The sequence below is a fragment of the Coregonus clupeaformis genome, chromosome 21, assembly GCF_020615455.1.
Source record: "Coregonus clupeaformis isolate EN_2021a chromosome 21, ASM2061545v1, whole genome shotgun sequence".
NCBI classification, from domain to species: Eukaryota; Metazoa; Chordata; class Actinopteri; order Salmoniformes; family Salmonidae; genus Coregonus; species Coregonus clupeaformis.
This window is the reverse complement of record NC_059212.1, coordinates 36300460-36323064: the sequence shown is the minus strand read 5'-3', so window position 1 is coordinate 36323064 and position 22605 is coordinate 36300460. Positions and strand designations below refer to the sequence as shown.

General features: G+C 39.1%; 2 protein-coding genes across 2 annotated transcripts in view; one reads left to right on the top strand and one right to left on the bottom strand.

Annotated features, from left to right (window-relative positions):
- Positions 1–7924: 7924 nt before the first annotated feature.
- snai2 (snail family zinc finger 2) lies at positions 7925–10182 on the bottom strand. Its single transcript, XM_041841234.2, has 3 exons — positions 9926–10182; positions 9106–9627; positions 7925–8476 (listed from the first exon to the last, which is right to left on the bottom strand). Exons 1-3 carry the CDS (start codon positions 10002–10004, stop codon positions 8295–8297), a joined length of 783 nt encoding a protein of 260 aa, XP_041697168.1. The 5' UTR covers positions 10005–10182; the 3' UTR covers positions 7925–8294.
- Positions 10183–12552: 2370 nt separating this feature from the next.
- LOC121535344 (gamma-1-syntrophin) overlaps positions 12553–22605 on the top strand; it is a 41844-nt gene continuing 31791 nt past the window's right edge. The window contains exon 1 of the mRNA XM_041842323.2: positions 12553–13192. The gene's annotated coding sequence lies outside the window, so the exon portion shown is untranslated. The remainder of the gene's footprint in view (positions 13193–22605) is intronic.

Genomic DNA, 22605 nt, shown 5'->3' with positions numbered 1-22605 from the left:
TGCCCGTTCCCCAGACCTGAATCCAATTGAGCACATCTGGGACATCATGTCTCGCTCCATCCACCAACGCCACGTTGCACCACAGACTGTCCAGGAGTTGGCGGATGCTTTAGTCCAGGTCTGGGAGGAGATCCCTCAGGAGACCATCCGCCACCTCATCAGGAGCATGCTCAGGCATTGTAGGGAGGTCATACAGGCACGTGGAGGCCACACACACTACTGAGCCTCATTTTGACTTGTTTTAAGGACATTACATCAAAGTTGGATCAGCCTATAGTGTGGTTTTCCACTTTAATTTTGAGGGTGACTCCAAATCCAGACCTCCATGGGTTGATACATTTGATTCCCATTGATCATTTTTGTGTGATTTTGTTGTCAGCACATTCAACTATGTAAAGAAAAAAGTATTTAATAAGATTATTTCATTCAGATCTAGGATGTGTTATTTTAGTGTTCCCTTAATTTTTTTGAGCAGTGTATATACAGTGGGGAAAAAAAGTATTTAGTCAGCCACCAATTGTGCAAGTTCTCCCACTTAAAAAGATGAGAGAGGCCTGTAATTTTCATCATAGGTACAGTTCAACTATGACAGACAAATTGAGGAAAAAAAATCCAGAAAATCACATTGTAGGATTTTTAATGAATTTATTTGCAAATTGTGGTGGAAAATAAGTATTTGGTCACCTACAAACAAGCAAGATTTCTGGCTCTCACAGACCTGTAACTTCTTCTTTAAGAGGCTCCTCTGTCCTCCACTCGTTACCTGTATTAATGGCACCTGTTTGAACTTGTTATCAGTATAAAAGACACCTGTTCACAACCTCAAACAGTCACACTCCAAACTTCACTATGGCCAAGACCAAAGAGCTGTCAAAGGACACCAGAAACAAAATTGTAGACCTGCACCAGGCTGGGAAGACTGTATCTGCAATAGGTAAGCAGCTTGGTTTGAATAAATCAACTGTGGGAGCAATTATTAGGAAATGGAAGACATACAAGACCACTGATAATCTCCCTCGATCTGGGGCTCCACGCAAGATCTCACCCCGTGGGGTCAAAATGATCACAAGAACGGTGAGCAAAAATCCCAGAACCACACGGGGGGACCTAGTGAATGACCTGCAGAGAGCTGGGACCAAAGTAACAAAGCCTACCATCAGTAACACACTACGCCGCCAGGGACTCAAATCCTGCAGTGCAAGACGTGTCCCCCTGCTTAAGCCAGTACATGTCCAGGCCCGTCTGAAGTTTGCTAGAGTGCATTTGGATGATCCAGAAGAGGATTGGGAGAATGTCATATGGTCAGATGAAACCAAAATATAACTTTTTGGTAAAAACTCAACTCGTTGTGTTTGGACGACAAAGAATGCTGAGTTGCATCCAAAGAACACCATACCTACTGTGAAGCATGGGGGTGGAAACATCATACTTTGGGGCTGTTTTTCTGCAAAGGGACCAGGACAACTGATCCGTGTAAAGGAAAGAATGAATGGGGCCATGTATCATGAGATTTTGAGTGAAAACCTCCTTCCATCAGCAAGGGCATTGAAGATGAAACGTGGCTGGGTCTTTCAGCATGACAATGATCCCAAACACACCGCCCGAGCAACGAAGGAGTGGCTTCGTAAGAAGCAATTCAAGGTCCTGGAGTGGCCTAGCCAGTCTCCAGATCTCAACCCCATAGAAAATCTTTGGAGGGGAGTTGAAAGTCTTTGTTGCCCAGCGACAGCCCCAAAACATCACTGCTCTAGAGGAGATCTGCATGGAGGAATGGGCCAAAATACCAGCAACAGTGTGTGAAAACCTTGTGAAGACTTTCACAAAACGTTTGACCTGTGTCATTGCCAACAAAGGGTATATAACAAAGTATTGAGAAACTTTTGTTATTGACCAAATACTTATTTTCCACCATCATTTGCAAATAAATTCATAAAAAATCCTACAATGTGATTTTCTGGATTTTTTTTTCTCATTTTGTCTGTCATAGTTGACGTGTACCTATGATGAAAATTACAGGCCTCTCTCATATTTTTAAGTGGGAGAACTTGCACAATTGGTGGCTGACTAAATACTTTTTTTCCCCACTGTACATACAAACATACACACACACATACATACATACACATACATATACATATCCTTTAAAAAAATATATTTCCCTTTATTACTTTTCAACCCACCACCCCTTCCCTAATTGGAGTAAACTAGTGAACAACAATGCTTAGGCCTCTACTTCCAGCTCATACATACTATATACATTTTATGTACACAGTCAATTTTACCATAATTATATTTTGTTTGTTTTTACTCCTGAACTTCTTCTACCCTCAACCTCTCCGATCATTTTCATGATGTCCATCCGGTTTGCTTCTATATGCCATATCTTTCTAACTGTGCTCTTTCACAAAAGCTCTCAACCTATAACCTTACATTTTTGTCATTTAGCAGACGCTCTTATCCAGAGCGACTTACAATTAGTGAGTGCATACATTATTATTTTTTATTTTTTCATACTGTCATTCCCCATGGGAATCGAACCCACAACCCTGGCATTGCAAACGCCATGCTATACCAACTGAGCTACATCCCTGCCGGCCATTCCCTCCCCTACCCTGGACCAATTGTGCGCCACCGCATGGGTCTCCCGGTCGCAGCCGGCTACGACAGAGCCTGGATTTGAACCAGGATCTCTAGTGGCACAGCAAGCACTTAGACCACTGTGCCACTATGGACACAGTATGCTTACATTATTAGTTATCTTGTTGTTATTAGTTGTTGTTAGTTGTTATTAGTCCCATCCTTCAACTCCATTCAACACCACCCATCTATCCCTTAACACCATCCATATTGGATTTCTATTTGCCATATATTTTTCAACTATACTGTGATGTTTTACAAAAGTTCTGAACCTTTCTATTCTCATTGTTTCTACAGATTGTAAATTGAAAATACTTTTTTTTGCCAAAAGTATTATTATATTATTGATCGATTGACTATGACTTTTCAGATCACCCAGTAATGCTATCTGCAGGGTTAGCTCCAAGTAAATATTGCAATCCTTTAGCCATTCCTGGACCTGTGTCCAAACACAAGCTACAAATGGACAGTACCAAAACAAATGATCTAATTATTCTGTCTCTTCGCAGCAAAATCTGCCGAGCTGGGAAGATTTTATCCCCCATATAAATAACGTTCTATTGGTAGCAAGAATTTTATATAATAATTTAAATTGAAAAATTCTAAGTTTTGAATCCGGCGTCGTTTTGCGTATCAGTTCATAAACACTATGCCATGGGATCGGTATGTCAGAAATCTTTTCCCAACTATTTTGCAATCTATATGGGACGGCTGTCAATCCTTTGGTCCTTAAATGAAACTGGTATACTTTTTTATTTATCACAGTTTTCTTTAACCAATTATGTTCTTTTTAATGCAAGGCCGACAGACAAGTTCCTTACTTTTTCCCCCTTCCACTTTCCTCTTCCATTTTTGTGGTAAGGCTGCAATTATTTGGTTGTAATTTTGGGTAGAGCAGACATTTCCATATGTTTTTGTTAGCTGCATGTGCATAACTCCACAGTCCTACCTATGATATCATTTACGAAGATTATACCTTTTTTAAACATTTTATTTAAAAAAAAAGTTTTTTTATCAATTAGTATATTTGAGTTTAACCACAATATTTGTTGCATTATTTGTTCTGTCGTTTCTGGAGGATTAAATTGAAATTGCAACCAACTTTCTATGGCTTGTTTAAGAAATAGTGATATTTGGGAGATTATTTCCTTTTCAAATAACTGAAAGTGAGAGGTTGTAATCTGAATAAAGGGAAAAAGGCCATTCTTGAACATTGGGTGAGACAATCTTGCTAATTTGCTAGAGAACCAGTTTGGATTTAAGTATAACTTTTGAATGACTGAAGCTTTTAGTGATAGGTCTAATGCTTTAATATTTAATAATTTATAGAAATAGGCCCGTTTAAATTTGTCTGGCTTGCCGTTCCAAATAAAATGGAGTATTTACATTCACATTTACATTTACGTCATTTAGCAGACGCTCTTATCCAGAGCGACTTACAAATTGGTGCATTCACCTTATAGCCAGTTCTTTCTCATATAATTTAACAAACTGTTTGCTAGGCGTAGGCAAGACCATAAGCAAATATGTAAACTTGGATAATACTAAAGAGTCAATCAGGGTGATTTTTCCATACATTTACAGGTATTTACCTTTCCATGTAGCAAGATCTTATCTATTTTTGCTAACTTTTCATAAAAATGTATTGGAGTGAGATAATTTATTTCATTTGGGATATGTATTCCGAGTATATCCACATCACCATCAGACCATTTTATTGGTAAACTACATGGTAATGTAAAAATTGTATTTTTTAGTGATCCAATACATAATATAGTATATTTATCATAATTTGGTTGTAATCCAGAGAGGTTAGAAAATGTATCTAGATCCTCTATGAGGCTGTGGAGGGATTCAAGTTGTGGATTTAAAAGAAAACATGAATCATCAGCGTACAATGACACCTTTGTTTTTAAACCCCGGATTTCTAATCCCTTGATATTATTGTTGGATCTGATTTTAATAGCTAACATCTCGATGGCCATAATAAATAGATATGCCGATAGTGGACAACCTGGTTTCACTCCTCTTGACAGTTTAAACTTTCTGAGAAATAGCCATTATTTACTATTTTACACCTAGGGTTACTATACATGATTTTAACCCATTTTATAAGAGATTCTCCTAAATTGAAACGCTCCAGGCATTTATATATAAACCCCAGTCGTACTTTATCAAATGCCTTTTCGAAGTCTGCTATGAATAGCAGGCCTGGTTTCCCAGATTTTTCATAGTGTTCTATTGTTTCCAGTACTTGCCTTATATTATCTCCAATGTATCTTCCATGTAAAAAAAACTGCCTGATTAGAATGAATAATGTCCGACAATACCTTTTTAATTCTATGCGCTATACATTTTGATAGAATTTTTGCATCACAACACTGAAGTGTAAGGGGATTCCAATTTTTTTTATGGACTGGATCTTTATATTTTCCACTTGTATCCTGTTTCAGTAATAATGAAATCAGACCTTCTTCTTGAGTGTCTGATAATCTACAATTTACATAGGAGTTGTTCAAACATGCTAACAACGGTCCTCTGAGTATATCAAAAAAGGTTTGGTATACCTCGACTGGTATGCCATCCAACCCTGGAGTTTTCCCGGCTTAAAGTCTTTAATTGCATCCAGAAGTTCCTCCTCTGTAATTTCACCTTCACATTAGTAAATTCATAGACTTTATGAAAATCATTTTTTTTAACCTAACTTGCACATTTTCCATGTGGTTTCTTTTTTCACAGACTCCATGAAATTATGACCTCTTCTTACATAAATATTTGTTCAATTCATTAATTTTGTGTATGGTTTCCTAGAAACAAGGGTGGCTCAACTTACCCCTTTGGCTCAGTTTACCCCACTCTCCCCTAAACAACAGGATAACTGCTGGCATTAACAGTTGCCACCCCCCACAAATATTTGATTTCACACGTTACCATAATAGCCATATGCTGCTACCTCTTCTTCTCCTCCTCCTACTACCACCACGACTGCTACATTAAATACTCATGCCAGGATGAAAAGCATTGCATGTCCTTTTCATAGCTGATAAATCAGCCAGGCTATTAATAATCATTGTAATAAAAATAAATGGTAAGCCCTATTTCACAAGAGAAGGAGATAGCAAGTTATGGAAATATTACATTGGAAATACAACATTGTACAAAGCAGTAGAAAGAAACCATGCTCTTATCTTATGGTGGCATTTCGAGTATACCCAAGAGCAGCTGATTCATTAGTATTCCTTGGGGACATGTTCCTCCTATCCTCTCATATACAGTATGTTAGGGATATTTCAACATAAAATTATGACTATATACTGTATTCCCCATAACTATAAGACAATGTAATGTGGTGTATGTATGTGCCTGCACCTGCTTCTCTCACAGAGAGGTCTGACATAAAAGCCTGGAGCCGCCTGATTCAAACCTGATCCAATCAGAGGAGCCCAGGAGAGCACCTGGAATAGCTTGACGATGACTCATAGTGTAAGTATGGATCTAGAATCTACCTACAGGAAAGACCAACTCATCAGCCCTTCAAAATGACCCAGGAAGGAGCACAAGTGTCTGTTTGTCAAGTTAGATCACTCAGGTCAGCAGCTTTGGGAATTACGGAACACTGAAACACTCTGGCTTGTTAGAGAGAGTTCAATGCCTTTTAGGTATTGTACTACTTTGTGTGATTTAAAAAAAACATGTAGACAGGCTATTGTACAACATACTGTAAAAGATGTAGCCCGAGGAAGTCAGTCTTTATCATTGGTGGCACACATCCCAGAATCCTAGGAGGTTGTCAAAGCAATAATGCAAATCTGGGGATTAGGTGGAAACATTTTAGAGGGTAGAACTATAAACTATTCCAGTGCTTCTGCAGTGATTGCTGTGAATTAACCATTCAGTATTAGACCTCAGTTTACGTATTAGCAGGAAGACAGATTCAATCAACTCACTGCCTGAGAGCATTCACCACACATTCAGACAGAGAGACAGACAGACCCCTGAGGGATCCAGTTGATTGGCCAATTAGGATTACAATAGAAAGCTGTCCACAAGAAATCAGCACTTCCATTTAAAAAGTAAAACTGGCTGCAGGCAGGCAAATGAAGGGCTGTGGGCCCTCAAAGGGTGTAACAAGTGAGTGCTGATCAATATAGCCAGCCTGTGTTAAATTTCAAGTTTGTTTGGACAGGTTCACAAGGAGCAGGTCCAGCCTTGAGTCTGGGTTGAGTCATCCTTCATTCTTTCTACACCTCCATCATGGAATGAAAGCATGAAAGCAGACTGGAGCAGGAGCCTGACTTCTGCTGTTGTATGTTTAACTTTGAAGCAGTTGGAAAGTTACCTTATAAAGTAGACTATGACTCCACAAAAAGGTTGTTATCCTAGTAATGCCAGGCTAGTAGTTTCAGAGAAAGTAATAAAAAGATTTTAACTTGTATACTGATAAAATTCTAAGGTATATACATCATACATGATGTGATACATGTTAGTTAGTATATTTATTTTGTTACTAATCTCATAAAGTTAAATTAAGAAGACATGTTATAACACATTTTCTAGAATATCCAGCAAGTTCATGGCACCATGCCATGATGGATCCCTGATAACAAACTATTCACAGTCCTTGCACAGAAAAAGAAAATCAAGCATTTACAAACATTTCATGAATCTTTATTTTGAAAAGCATCTTAAAAATAATAAAATCATTCATTCAGTATCACGATTCACACTGTCAAAAATACAATCATCTTATTCACACTTACATTCAAATATATAAAAATATAAATGCAAAAAAATGTTTTAGAAAAACTACATAATTGCCCAGGCGAAGTGAGGCACTTGATAAAAGTATTGCTATCTTGAGCAAAACAGTTACTGTGTCATGATTGTGCAGGAATTGTAATACTTCCACCCTAAAAATAAATCTTTGCACTTGTTCCCTAAATTATGATGGCTTCTAATATTCCATTGGCTGTGCACTGTCTGTCTCTATCGTTTGTTACCATACACCATGTCCACTTGGAATAACTATGTGGTTTCTTAAGAAAATAAAAAGATTATGACATAACCAGAAACATATCCTCTAATAGAGATTGGTCAGAACATCAAAATGTTTGAGAAGGCACATTATTTAAAATCTCTCCACTTCCCAAATGCAGGGGCGCAACTTTCATTCTGAAATGGCATTTTTGTCCCCCCCAGTTTTATCATTGGAATGTGATACAAAACTAGGCAACGGTGTGCTTTAGGACCATGCGGACGCCTCCGAGTGGTCGGGTAGGCTGTTTGGAGTGTTTATCTGACTGGATAAAAATATATAATTATGTCCCCCCCCACTTCTAAAACCAAAGTTGCGCCCCTGCCCAAAAGTACATGAAAAGTACAGACAGAATGGCACATGGTATAACAAACATACTGTATAGTTCAACACTGATTGCAATAGGAGAAAAAAAAACTGCTTAAAATGAAAAGCACATGACAGACAGAGTATTTGTTTTTTTACACTGAAACGAAATGGATTGTCATTCAGGCAGTCAGTCAAAGAAAGTCTTGCATATTTTGTAACAAAGCCTCAGTATGTAATATCCCCTGAACAGTTATTGAGGACTGGAAAGTACCGGAGGGCTCTGGCGGTGGCACTGCATCCCAGTCCAGTAGTCTCAATGTGCTACACAACAACCAGATTCCTCATGCTTGTGCAGAAGAGACATTCTGGAGAAGGTTTTGGAACAGTTCTTGCATTGGTATTTTTTCACATCCGAATGGGTTTGTAGGTGAGCCCTGAGGTTGGACCTGTCCGCAAAAGCCCTACTGCAATGGGGGCAGGAGAATGGCTTCTCTCCTGTCAGAGGGGAAAGGGGAAGAAATGTGTCAGTATTCACAAGCAGATAAGATATACAAAACAAACACAACTATCCACTAAACTGATATAGGCCTAATACTGTATGAACTATTTGCTCCATAATCAACTGTAATAACTTAACTAGAGCATGGACTTATACAGTTACTCTTATTGTGCACTGTAAAAGTTAAGAATCACTAGAGGAAAGCCAAATTCCTTCTTCCCTGACTTTATGTCAAGCATGAGATATGGCTTGACATAAGAGTCTGAATCTTTTAGCTTACTTTGTGAAGAGTATGAATCAGAACATGCAATGTTGTTCAACATGGAACAACAAATGTATGTCCCAAGTCTTGTAAAGTGGTGTGAAAACCCCTCCTTTAACATGAGTTACCACTTAACACATAACTGTTTTGACAGGCACATAGGGAATTGCAGAATTGCAATGCACTTTGCAATATGTATATGATAAATACATTTAAAGTCTGTTAAAACCCATTATCATAAATAATACATCCCATAAATTGCACAGTTATCCTAAATTGGAATAGCCCACCATGCAGCTATCTTCAATATTTCCAAGTATAGGCTACAGTACAGTATGGCACTCCAAATCTTTAGTCACTCACCGGTGTGCGTTCTGATGTGTCCCTGAAGCAACCACGGTCTTGAGAAAGCTTTGCCACATATTTTACAGACACAAGGCAAAGTGTGAGTTCTTATGTGCATTTTTAGTGCTCCAAGACTGACGTACTCCTTTTCACAGTATTTACAACTGAAGGATTTCCTCGTCTGAGCGTCGCAGTGCAGTTGCTTATGCTTCAGCAGTCCAGAATAAGTAGAATAGGACTTGTTACACAAACTACATTGGAATTTCTCTGCCTCCACTCCATGAGGGTCTGTGAGTTTGGTAAGCATCCGCTCGTCTTCATCGCTCCTGGGACTCTCAGAGCCGCTGTGGTCTTTGGATGAGGTGTCAGAGAGCGATGAGGGGTATCCAGAGATGGGAGAAAGGTCACTTGAAAGCGGAGATAACGGCAAGTTGCTCGTAGTCCATACTGTGATAGGGTTGTAAGCCACCGAGCTAAGGATCTCCGGTTGAGGGATGACAGGCAATGGAAGGCCCTTGTAGAGATACGGTGAAATAAATACTGAAAATGGAAATAACGAGAACATTCATTTACGTGATTAAAAGTAACTTTACTGCACAGTAATAATAGGCCTATATATGTCAATTTATAATTTCCTCCAAAAAGAGCTGAATAAAATCGCCTCACTAAATAGCACAGATTAGAAAGTTACAAAGTAACACTAACTTTGACATAGAGATACAATGAAACTACATATAAGGATAATAGCCTGACCGCAGTCATTTTGTAAACTTTGTAGCATGTCAGTGTAATCCATGTATCTGTTGAGCGATGCATTTAGAAAACGTTGTTGCTTTACCTATAGGGCTTTCCAGCTCGCTATAATTTGGCTTCTTAGAGGAGTTGAAATGTTTCTTGACAAGAAACGAGCGTGGCATCTTGGAAAAATAAATGGGACTGAAACTTTGGAATAACACTTTTTTGGTAAATATAACGGTCCCCTCAGGGTGCGACAAATCACTGCAGAGACGGAAATCCTTATTGCATAGTCCAGTGAAGTGTCATCGTGTAGCGCAGAGAGTGCTGTTGTAACAGTACAGCAGGCAGCAGTAAAGAGCTGTAAATACTCCCTATCAAGTGCATGGGAGGAGTCTCACAAAACTCATTTACATATCAGGGGTCTTCAAACCAATTAAAAACATATTTTTTTTACACGTAAGTTTGTAATGGGCGGAGTCAAGACCCACCCTCATGCTAAACAGGTGTTTTTGTGTGTGGCGTGGGGAGGTTTGTAGACTAGTGGTGGTGGTGGTGTTTGGGCGTGTAGCTAAACACAGCTCTAATCTAAGGATGCATACCAGTGCAATCATCGGAATGTGCAGGTTGTTGGTAATGAGCGTTGTGTGTTGCATAGCTCAGAAGGAATGAAAATGGATAGCCTGTGCAATGGCATGGAGGACTAATTTAATTTAAGGAGGGATATAATTGTAAAAACACATCTGCATGGTATTAAATGATATTGCTCCCTATGTGCTACAGCATACACACGTTTGATTATCTATTTATTTAGACCTATAAAAATATATGTATCCCATTTCCCCAATACAATGATGACATGTAGCTAAATACATGCACTAAAAGGTGGAAACCAACTCTGTTCACATTGTCATTGAATGTGATTGTCCTCAGGGAAGCGTCCTCTGACGTCGGTGTATGCAGGCAGTAAATCATACATTTCCTTGCCAATAACCCAATAAGGTATTCTTCCTTAAAATGTAAATCTAACTATAGTTGGTTTTCAAGGTCAATCTCAACATCATAATCACATTTACCTCTGCTGAGCCTGCTGAGCTGAGGCTGAGGAGGGGAAGGGAACGTATCACCCTACGCCCCCTTGTGTCCAGTTAACTCTTGGCAATGGCTTTATTTGGCGAAAATAATGAAACAAAGGATGAATATTAATAGTTAGCATAGCAATTAAGATTGGCAAATTCATCAGATTTTTTAATATTATTGCGGTGCTAACTTAAAGATATTTGTGAACTGGTTATTTTATCTTCAAAACCTAATTGGAGACAAATAATGTCCCTTTGTTACTGGCTAAATTATAGAGGGGACGAGGGGTTATCTGTACATAATTACTTGGATGGCTCCACATTTGATCGATGTTGTCACCTGACCTAATGTTCCAGCACATTGGATGAAGCTGTCTTGAAAAACATTTGTCTGACAACACACTGTAAATAGATGTGCGGCTCATATGTTTATTTATGTTTGTATTTTTGCATGTTTGAATGTTGGTGAGTGTTAAGTACTTTCTGATATATCGTTTTTTCTAAATAAAGAACAGCAACAAAAACACAAAGTAAACGTGGCTACCTTTTACATGGTAAGAAAGCACCAATGTTTCACAAAGGTAAGCTGAGATTTTGGACGAGCTGTTCTGCACTTAAAACATGCCTTTATTGAGAAAACACAAGTCAACACTGCAGGTTTCCACATATAAATCAACATGGATACCCAATATACAGGTGTTACTCACAGGTTGTACTGTAATGGGATGTGATGCTAAAGCATGTTGGTGTACATCCTCTTCAATCTAATCAGGTCATGTTCAGGGCAGAAAAGTGATAAGCTGATTACATTTTCTATAAATATTATCAACAATCATTTTGAAAAGCACCTGAAACGACAAGAACTCATTTGTGAAAAGAGGATCAAGTCCTTACCTGTGAGATGACATCATGACTAGGAAGCCTTGCTATGTGGAGCATAAGATAATAGCGTTCACATTCACATTACTGTTTTATAAGGGCCATTTTAACTCTCAGGTCTATGATGCTCAAATTGGTTCCACTTTACATCAAGTGTGTATAAAACTGGTAATTCGCATGGCTATGCAATACACTTACGAAGCTGAATGCAATTACATGGTAACGCAATACACTTACAAAGGTGAGTGCAAGTTCTATGTAACAACATAATTTTATTACAATGTAATAACACCGTTATTACACAGGTATAAGCTCAACTTCATGCAAAGTGTTAGACATTGGGACAGTGTGTTGTGCAGAATAAAACAGAGACACTATTGGAATCGTCTAGGACTACATATGGGCCTGTAATCTCTATATATGGCTACAGCCTACATAGCTCTGATTGCATGACACCTGCAACTGGGAAACCTGCACAGCTGCTTACGCAATAAGGGCTGCAGGGTAGAGGATTTCAAGGCACTGAATTCAGCTGTCTGTGAGGAGCTGCAAATGAGTTTCCTGATCTGCTGTGAGATACACACTGAATCCTGAATAGCCTACCTTCTCTGAGTGGCAGAGAAGGTAGGCATAACTGAGAGGGAGACCATCTAGCCCTGATAACGGGTTAGGAATACGTTTTCTTGATATGTATTCTAGGCTAATATGTTGCACAATAGACTACTTTAAAAATCACAGTTTTGAAGGGAAAAAATGTTGGAACCGGCTCCTTTGAATCTGCTTTTGCATTAATTTGCCTCCACTGCAGGCTGATAGCAGCTCCGGGTCCCATTCAACGAAACCATACCGCAGTGCTCGCCGATAATTGCCTGTAAAAGCGCTCCTTGCAGCGGAGACCTTTGGTTGGACTTATCTTAGGCTATGTACATAATAGATGCTCTTATTCAACAGTGAAAGTAATTTCACATTATATTTCATCATCGGGAGAGATGTGAGAGCTCAGTGAGTAGCCTAAATGAATAACTGAGGCGACTGACGTGAGTTGAAACAAATCGCATGTGATTTTCAGCCTGTCATTTTGGCACCAGAGCGCACCGTAAGGAAACATGTGAAACAGTATTCCATGCCTTGCTGGAAATGACTGTCGACGGAAAGGATGCCCTGTCTTGTTTCTGCATGAGAAATATGGAAAAAGACACGTTTTTCGTGTAAGTGTGGGATGCTTAACGGTTTTTGCACATTGCCTCAGTGTATTGGATATCGTGGGCGACCGTGCCAGGATACGTTGTGATTTTGCAAAGATTTTTTTGAATCTATAGCCTTCATTCAATAAATAAACACATTTCAGGACAGATTGATGTGAGGGGCCGACTGGATCCAATATTACATCACACCTGTTACCAGAAAATCAGGTAAGCTAGACGTTCTAGTCAACCACTCATATGTATATTGTATAATAGCCTACAATTCAATTTGCATGTAAGATAATAATGGTGGCTATCATGTAGCCTATGATACCTCTAAAAACGTTCACTTTTATTTATAAGCCATTTGTAGCCTATCACTACTATATAGGTTAATTGCAGTATAATACGCTCATGATCCATCATCTAATATCTAATAAGTAGCCTAACAATCTATCATCATTGGCTCTCACATTTGCGTAATGCACGATGGGGAACCGTTAATTCAGATTATGATAAAGGACCTATTAAGTGTAAAATATGCAATGAATTCAGGTTGCAGGATGCAGTAGTCCCTCATATTGCCTCAGAGGCTCCGACATGTCCAAATGTATAGGCACCCGCAGTTCCCCCAGCTAGGTGCCGTGTCAGTCCTCTTTCTGTCCACAATGATGTAAAGCAAGGTTGAAGTACAGAGGCTATACACTGCCCATATCAACATTGTCCGTTTAAAATAGACTAGTAGATGAGGGAATGCTGCTGTCACAGTAAGATTATTGTTGGTATCAATACCATTCCAGTTTTCTACATGGTTATAGCCTACTGGTTGTTAATCTTCTGCAGCTAATAATGTGGAATGCATGCAATCAAACCAGCCGGGCATAATATTACCAGCCCCATGGCAACCCAACTATAGACTGCATTCTGGTTGTAATACCTTTTAGGACAGTATTTAGATTTACTTGAATACCCCGTTGGAATGTATATTATCCATTATAGAATAGATATATAAGATTTCCACTCTTCTTACATTAGTAATGTTTGATAAAGAGAGGGCAAGTCAACTTAATAACTTGACGGGTCAGATACAGTAGGTATCATAAGTATTCACCCCCCTTGGATTGTTTTCACATTTTGTTGCGCTACAAAGTGGGATTGAAATAGATTTAATTATGATTTTTTGGGGGGTCATTGATCTACACAAAAAACTCCATAATGTGAAAGTGAAAAGAAAATTCTATAAATATTTACAAAGTAATACAAATTAAATAACTATAATATAATTGTTGCAACCCTAAATTAATTCAGGAGTCAAATTTGGCTTAACAAATGACATAATAAGTTACATGGACACTCTGTGTGAAATAATAGGGGTTGACATAATACAACATCTGTAAGTCCCTCAGTCAAGTGTTGAATTTCAAGCACAGATTCAACTACAAAGACCAGGAAACCTTTCCAAAGCCTTATAAAGAAGGGCAGTGATTGGTAGATAGGTAACAATAACAAATTAGACATTGTATATCTCTTTAAGCATGGTCAAGTTAATAATTATGCTGTGGATGATGTATTACACCACCCAGACACATCAAAGATACAGTTGTCCTGAACTGAGGTGCAGGACAGGAAGGAAACTGCTCAGGGATGTCACCACGAGGCCATTGGGGATTTTAAAACAGCTGCAGAGTTCATTGGCTGTGATGGGAGAAAACTGAGGATGGATCAACATTGTAGTGACTCCACCTAAATGAGTGAAAAGAAGAATACAAATATACAGAATACAAGGCACAAGGCACTAAAGTAATACTGCAAAAAAACACGGGAAAGGAATACCATTTTTGCCCTAAATGCAAAGCCTTATATTTCGGGCAAATCCAACACAACATATCACTGAGTAACTGCCTCCTTATTTTCAAGCATAGTGGTGGCTGCATCATGGTATTTGTATGCTTGACATCAGCAAAGACTGGGTAGTTTTTCAGGATAAAAAGAAACGGGATGGAGCTAATCACAGGCAAAATCCTAGAGGAAAACCTGCTTCAGTCTGCTTTACAGCAGACACTGGGAGAGGAATTCACCTTTCAGCAGGACAATAACCTACAACACAAGGCCAAATCTACACTGAAGTTGGTTACCTAGAAGACAATGAATGTTCCTGAGTGGCCAAGTTACAGTTTTGACTTAAATCTGCTGGAAAATCTATGGCAAGACTGTCTAGCCATAATCCCCAACACTTTGAAGAATTTTGAAAAGAATAATGGGCAAATCTTGCACAATCCAGGTGTGAAAAGCTCTTAGAGACTTACCCAAAAAGACTCACAGCTGTAATTGCTGCCATAGGTTTTTCTGACATGTATTGACTCAGGGTGGTGAATACATCTAATAAAGGTATATTAGTGTTTTATTTTTCATTAATCTTTTTAAAAATTTTTTAGAAATGTTACAGTATATTGTGTAGATCGTTGATAAAAAAATGACAATTTAATCCAATTTAATCCCACTTTGTAACACAATAAAATGTGAAGAAATCCAAGGGGGATGAATACTTATGATACCCACTGTATCTTGTTACTATCCATTGGATTTGAAATGGATGTTAAGACCCTGGATTTGATCGTCCCTCTCTCTTAAGTTGTATTCAAGGTAAGCTGCTCGCTGACCTCAATGAAACCATAGGCAGCTACACCTGTTAGGTCTGTATCATGGCTTTATCATCAATATTCTGTAATTGTTATACATTCTTGTGAAAGGAGTATTGAGCAGTGTAGGTCAATGGTCAACGGTAGCAATCTGGTTGATGTATTGTGGTAGATCCCAGTTTCTATGGAATGAAAAGGTGGTGACATGTCATTGACATGTTTATGTTCCGACTATACCCCCTCTACCCCATACAGCTAATACCATAAATCAAAGATCTGTAGGTCAAGTGAAAAATGTCTTTGTCAAGAAAACCAGGCTTGAGGGAAATTGGACAATAAGGTCCTGTGACCAGGTGTTATACCAGCCTATGACTAGTTCTCTCCTACCTGCAGTGCCACATTGTATACCATGAAGTAGGAAGGAGTATGATAGATTAACACACAGATGAGAGTCCACTGTAGCTCAGTTGGTAGAGCATGGCGCTTGCAACGCCAGGGTTGTGGGTTCATTTCCCACAGGGGGCCAATATGAAAAATGTATGCACTCACTAACTGTAAGTCGCTCTGGATAAGAGCGTCTGCTAAATGACTAAAATGTAAATGAGAGAATGTGGTCATGCACATAACATAAAGCAGGGTTCCCCAACTGGTGGTACGCAGGTGATTTTATTTGGCCCCCCATTGTTGGACATAAAAGACTGTAAAAACACCAGCAAATACAGCTCCAAGTGATTTAATTTTGGAAATCTGTTCCAAAGTATTCCCACGTTTAATAGAGAGATATACAGTATGTGATTGTATGCAAATGTAAGCAAGGTTTTAAATGATTATGTTTTAGTGAAATATGATATCTGTTTGGGCTTCTTGCAGTCAATTTGCAGTCTACAAATGATTTGTAATTATGTTCCGGCGCCATGGCCATCCGTTCAAGAGAAAATCAGCCCAAGGCTGAATCTACTATAGTTGATGATCCCTGACATAAAGCATTGTTAAGCACACCCAATCCAATCTTGGTATGGTTTCTTATGTCCATTTGTGTAAAGCACCTAAACTGACACTATTACCAAAGACAGTACAGTATGAAGATAGGCAGAAACTGCTTCTCCAATAGAAATCCCTGATCATGCTTGTAGGTGATGTCATGGCGACGTTGGCTAGCTAAGCTCATGTGCAAAAACACATCATCTGTTCTAGCGATTGTCTCGCGCCGAACTGCGCATATGCAGGCCATCAAATCAAAGGCACTCCTTTGATATAAAGTAGTTTTTGACGAAAAATGAAAGTTTTCACTTTCGATGTTGGAGTAATAACATGTTCAACTACTTAAGACATTGGCTCGAATCTAGGTTGTGCCTTGAGAAATCAAGAAAATTAACAACTTCTCTCATTGACTTCTCAAATCCCAAACCACGGCCTGGTCTGCCGTGTCTGCTTCACAAGTGTTCACGGAAGTCTCGCGATGTTGCGCCTCTGGGTTTAGAACTCTGTACTATTACCATTATTAGGCTTACTACAGCTATAATTTGATTAGCCTACCACCGACACTACTACCACCATGATCATCTCTTTAACATTCGATTCACACATGTTGGTTTTCGATATCACCTTGTCCTTTGGGTGCGTCAATGTTACCTTTGAAATATGTTTTTTTTTTTTTTTTTACAGCTAAATTTTCTCTCAGCCTCATGGCAAAATGTGAACAATAGCATGAGATGAGCAATAAAACAGCAAAAACAATTTCTCTGACCCATGGCAAAAAGTGTCGAATTGCAGGTAATTAGATTATAAACTGCAACATTTTATCTTAGCGTCATGACAAAATGTGTAGAATAGCATTATAAAACTGCTAAATTGTTAACACATAATGTGTTGAAATGCAGGAAGTTAGCTATTTTCACCAAAGGAAATCTGAATTTTTTTTTAAAAATGTTTTAAAGGAGATTGGTGCCCCAGGTTCCCAAATGCGGTAGTCCGTCCCTGAATGAAAGCCAATTCCACTGTGAAAAGACAAATTAGAAGCACTGATCCTGATGTTGCCCTTTAGCTATGGCTGCTGCCTCTGAAGGAAAAATGTAGAGGATAATGAGAGGCTATATGTCAAGGAGAGGCTGTACGTTTCTCTGGATGAGAGCATCTGCTAAATAACTAAAATGTAAATGTAAAATGTAAGGTGAGGTTGTGACCTTGGTCATCTTCATCCCAATTTACTGTAGTTCCAGAGCTGAGCAGGGGAAAGAGGAAGACTATCACACCTCATATTTCTCTGGGGGGGCCGATTTGGTCGACCATCCATCCGTATGAATTGTCCCAGATGTTGACTGGATTTTACTGAGGACGTATGCTATAAGGGTTTTGTGTGATGAATAAACAGATTTTACTGTAGATGCTTCAGTCAGTCAGTCAGTCAGTCAGTGTACCTCAGAGTGTTATCTCTCTCTGTTTGCTACAGAGTCGCTGTTGTACAAAAATAAAATCTTTAGTCCTCTAGCCCAGGCAGCGCAGAGCGATGAGTAAATAAGTCAATCCTCACCAACTCTCATAGCTCAAAACACACAACACTAATTTAATATGCCTGTCATCAAACAGGTCCTAGAAGAGCTTAACTGATGTAGAGGTCTCAGATGAAAAATTATGCTATTATTGTTGACAACTATTCTATTATTGTAATCTGTCAAATAACTTGGTTGCACCATGGTTGGTCTGCAATCTCTCTCTTTCTTTTTATCAAATGGCTTAGCATGCACGTGACAAAAGGTAGCAACAAACATTGACTTAAAGATTAGCTAGTGTATCTCTGCCACTGGATTTCTGGTGCTGGCAGGTATTTGCTGGATGTTTTACAGTCATTTAGTAGCCTAGTGCACTGGACAATTTCAGGTAATGTGTGATTAATGAAGTTAGCCTTCTTATCCAATTAGTTAAGCACTGGTACCTTGACAGCTAGATGCCTATTGGTCTCTGTGCAACCCATAGGCCAATTTGCTTTCATTTCCACTATAAGCAACATGGAAGTATAGTGCTATGTTTGTTTCTTAATTACTTTTGTACTGTATTGCAACTCAAAAATAGAAATAGATTTCAGCTGATGTTAGCCAAGTGGTGTTATTAATTGTGTTTTGTCAATGTGGGAATGCGTTAAAATGCACATTGTTTAGTTAGAGCATGTACAGCACATTGGCTCAAGTTATGATGTTATTTGCTTATTACAGATAGTAGGTTGTGACTTTATCATTTTCCTTAAAGGCCAAGTATGTCAGTTATATATTAGATGCCAGGTAAAAGCCATACAGAGTCTTGATGCATTGCTTGTTGATTGTTCATTGCTCCATTTGTGAAATACGTTTTCGAATCTTTCATGAAATTGCAAAATGTCTAGGAGTACTATTTGGGAACAACTCCACATAATTCCACAATTCATCTGGGAGGTATACATTTACAGAATTAGAGTTCTGTCAGATTTAGCTCAAACTAAAGTGAGGAGTTTCTTATTTCCCCCTCTGACCATACATTAAATGTAGGCTATTAGAAGACCATTATTTCTGATAATGTGCTATATATCCTTCAGACAGTATACCCCATTTGACAAATGTGTCACTTGTCAAACAAATTGCTTTTCGGTACAACCATGTCCCTTAGCATTTCAAGTCTTTTGATGATTTAATTTCCCCCTCATAGGCACAGTCTTATATTTCAGAAAATAATAGGCTACGTCATCTGACAGTGCAAAGCTGTTTCTATCAGGCCGATGCTCATTGCAATGCACTTAGGTTATTCATCTTTCATGTCTGTGTATCCTCACAGCATGATACCATATCCACCCCCCCAAAGCCCTCTCATGTAGGACTGTCTTGTTACACTGCCAATGGCTGCTACTTGAATTTCATGTTGTACTTCACGTTATTCTCCTCAGAAAAAAATTAATTAGGGGGAATGAACAATCTATTATAAGAGGCACTGTAATGTGCATGAAAAACTATGAGTTAAATTAATGCATTAATGTTAATTGAGACAACCATGTCCGATTATTCGCTTCACTTCACTCATGCCATTGGCTTATATGTTAGTATATTATCCTGTGTTGTTAATGGGACAATTTAATCATTCCAATTAAGAAACTCACTGGAGAAAAGTATATGAAACCCACCAGAGGGTAAACAGTTGACCTCTAAATAATAATTTACCCCTCTTTGAAGCCACAATCTGGAGTTTGTGTTTCAGTCCCGCCACTTGGTTTGGTATAAATCTGAGAGATGGGACTGGGGAAACGTAACCAACACTCTCAAATTCATAAACAGAGCCATGGACACAAGCGCCGACAGTCCATGAGTTCAACATTATAGTTTTAAAAACATTTTGAAGCTATAAATAAACTGTACATCCACACAACACCATTTGGTCATAATGAACCATTCCTGGATATTCAGTGCTATAATGGGGCTGCACCAGTTTGTGAAATGCTCCGGTTGGATTTAAGTTGGCACCCACTTGATAGTTCTAGGCTATGCCATGCCAAGAACCATTCATCACAATCAGGAAGTTCAGGAAGCGGGTCCATAAATGTGTCTGTCACTAATTTACCTCAGCTCCCTCACTCTCACTGCTGAATAGACCTGGTATAGAGCGAATATAACAGCACTGACCATACTGGCATAGAGAGAGAAAAACAGCACTGACCATACTGGTATAGAGAGAGCATAACAGCACTGACCATATTGGCAAAGAGAGAGCATAACAGCACTGACCATACTGGCATAGAGAGAGCATAACAACACTGACCATACTGGCATAGAGAGAGCATAACAGCACTAACCATACTGGTATAGAGAGAGCATAACAGCACTGACCATACTGGTATAGAGAGAGCATAACAGCACTGACCATACTGGTATAGAGAGAGCATAAAAGCACTGACCATACTCGTATAGAGAGAGCATAACAGCACTGACCATACTGGTATAGGAAGAGCATAACAGCACTGACCATACTGGCATAGAGAGAGTATAACAGCACTGACCATACTGGCATAGAGAGAGTATAACAGCACTGACCATACTGGCATAGAGAGAGCTGTTTCTACAGCACATTTACATTTTAGTCATTTAGCAGATGCTCAGTAACTGCCATAGAGAGAGTAACACTGGTTCTATCTGGCATAGAACACTGTTTCTACGGTACCTGCCATAGAGAGAGTAACACTGGTTCTATCTGGCATAGAACACTGTTTCTACGGTACCTGCCATAGAGAGAGTAACACTGGTTTTATCTGGCATAGAACACTGTTTCTACAGTACCTGCCATAGAGAGAGTAACACTGGTTCTACCTGGCATAGAAAGAATAACCTCTTGCAAGAAACATATATTAAAGGGTACTAGAAGCCAACATCAACAATCCCTCAGCATTGATATGGAAAAAGGGCCAGCACTTGATTCACACATTAGCAGTTTCTCTTGAAGTTTGCTTTATTTTATTTTATTTAACAGCCTAAATTTGAGCACACATACTGTTGTGGCTCAGGTATTAGCTAACTTTAAAATCTCAAGAAGTAAAAGCAATCTCTTCCTCTCCCTATATACTTGACAGAATGAAGAACGTTACGGGGGAAATGCAGGGAGCAGTTTGACAGTCCCTTTTTCAAATGATGCAAAATAGGAGACAAGGACTCAGGACCTAGCAGAATAAACAAAGGCCTCACACACACACACTCACAGCCATGCATAGGCATACTGTAAGTAGCATTTGAAAACAGTACACTAATTAGGGTGCTCTTGAAACTGACAGCTCCTCTGTAAATACTGAGCAAATAATTGGTTGCTTTCTGAGGTTAGCCTTTGGAGTGCAAAATCAAGCGCTGTTGACTTGTTTTTCTTATTCTTTCTGTCATGCAAAAACTATCAGGAGAAATCGAGCACAGACAGGATAAGAACATAAACACTATTTATTATAATGAAACCTCATGGCAAGGGCTATGGAATGCAATGAGATAGACTTCAACTGTTTAATTGGAGAGAGTCAACTCACTGTTTCATAGGACTGCTCATGGTTGTTTTGTCACCAATTCATTTAAGTTGATTTCTCTACATTAACCAAATGTGTGCATTTGGTTATGATCCCATTTATCTGATGACTATGCAGGTATGGCCGTATGGTTGATACATTGAAAATACTGTAGTTACTTTGGTTTGGATACGGCCTCTGGTCGGTTTGGCTCCAGGTCAAGGACCGAGATAGAGAAGAACTCATAGAGAATATCTAGTAGTTTTCATCTCATATATCTCTATGGAAGAATCCGCCAAGAGAGAAGAAGGAAGGGAGATGGGCGTTGGTGGAGTTGGGATGCAGAAATCAGCCAGCACACCATTGTGATGTATGTCACTGTTTATATACTGTGTAGGCGGAAGGGTAGGCAGAGTTGTAAATTGATCCTGTCATCTGATTGATTAAAGTTTTCTTCCTGTACCTATGTGTTAATTTCAGCTAATCAACAATAATGGGAATTTCACCTGGGTCATTAGTGCATTGAATCCAAGGCAGAGCTGTCTTTGCTAAAAGCTTCAAGCTCACATACCAGACTTTACAGACAGGCGTAAATATACAGTATGTCGGGGTATACACCATATCCAGAGGCACACTCGTCTGGTTCCGTAAGACTACTAAGGGCTCGATTCAATCCATATCACGTAAGATCTGCGGTATGGCGAGATTGTAATTTCAAGGTAATTTTCGATTGAGCCGACATATGGAGCATTTACCGTGAATGCAGTCTCATCGAACACGGGGAACATTGCCTTTACATTTCAATCGTGCTATACCACGGATCTTCTGCGATACGGATTGAATCGAGCCCTAAAGCTTAAGCCTCCAGCTACTATAGCCACCTCCCTTAGATTCAGGTCGCGGTATCAATGTAACCGGTAGAAGAAATGGCTGGTCTCTTCCTCGAGGGCCGACACCTGCTGTCTTCAGGTTCTTGGCGAGGCGATGTCTCTATCAGCCAACACCTT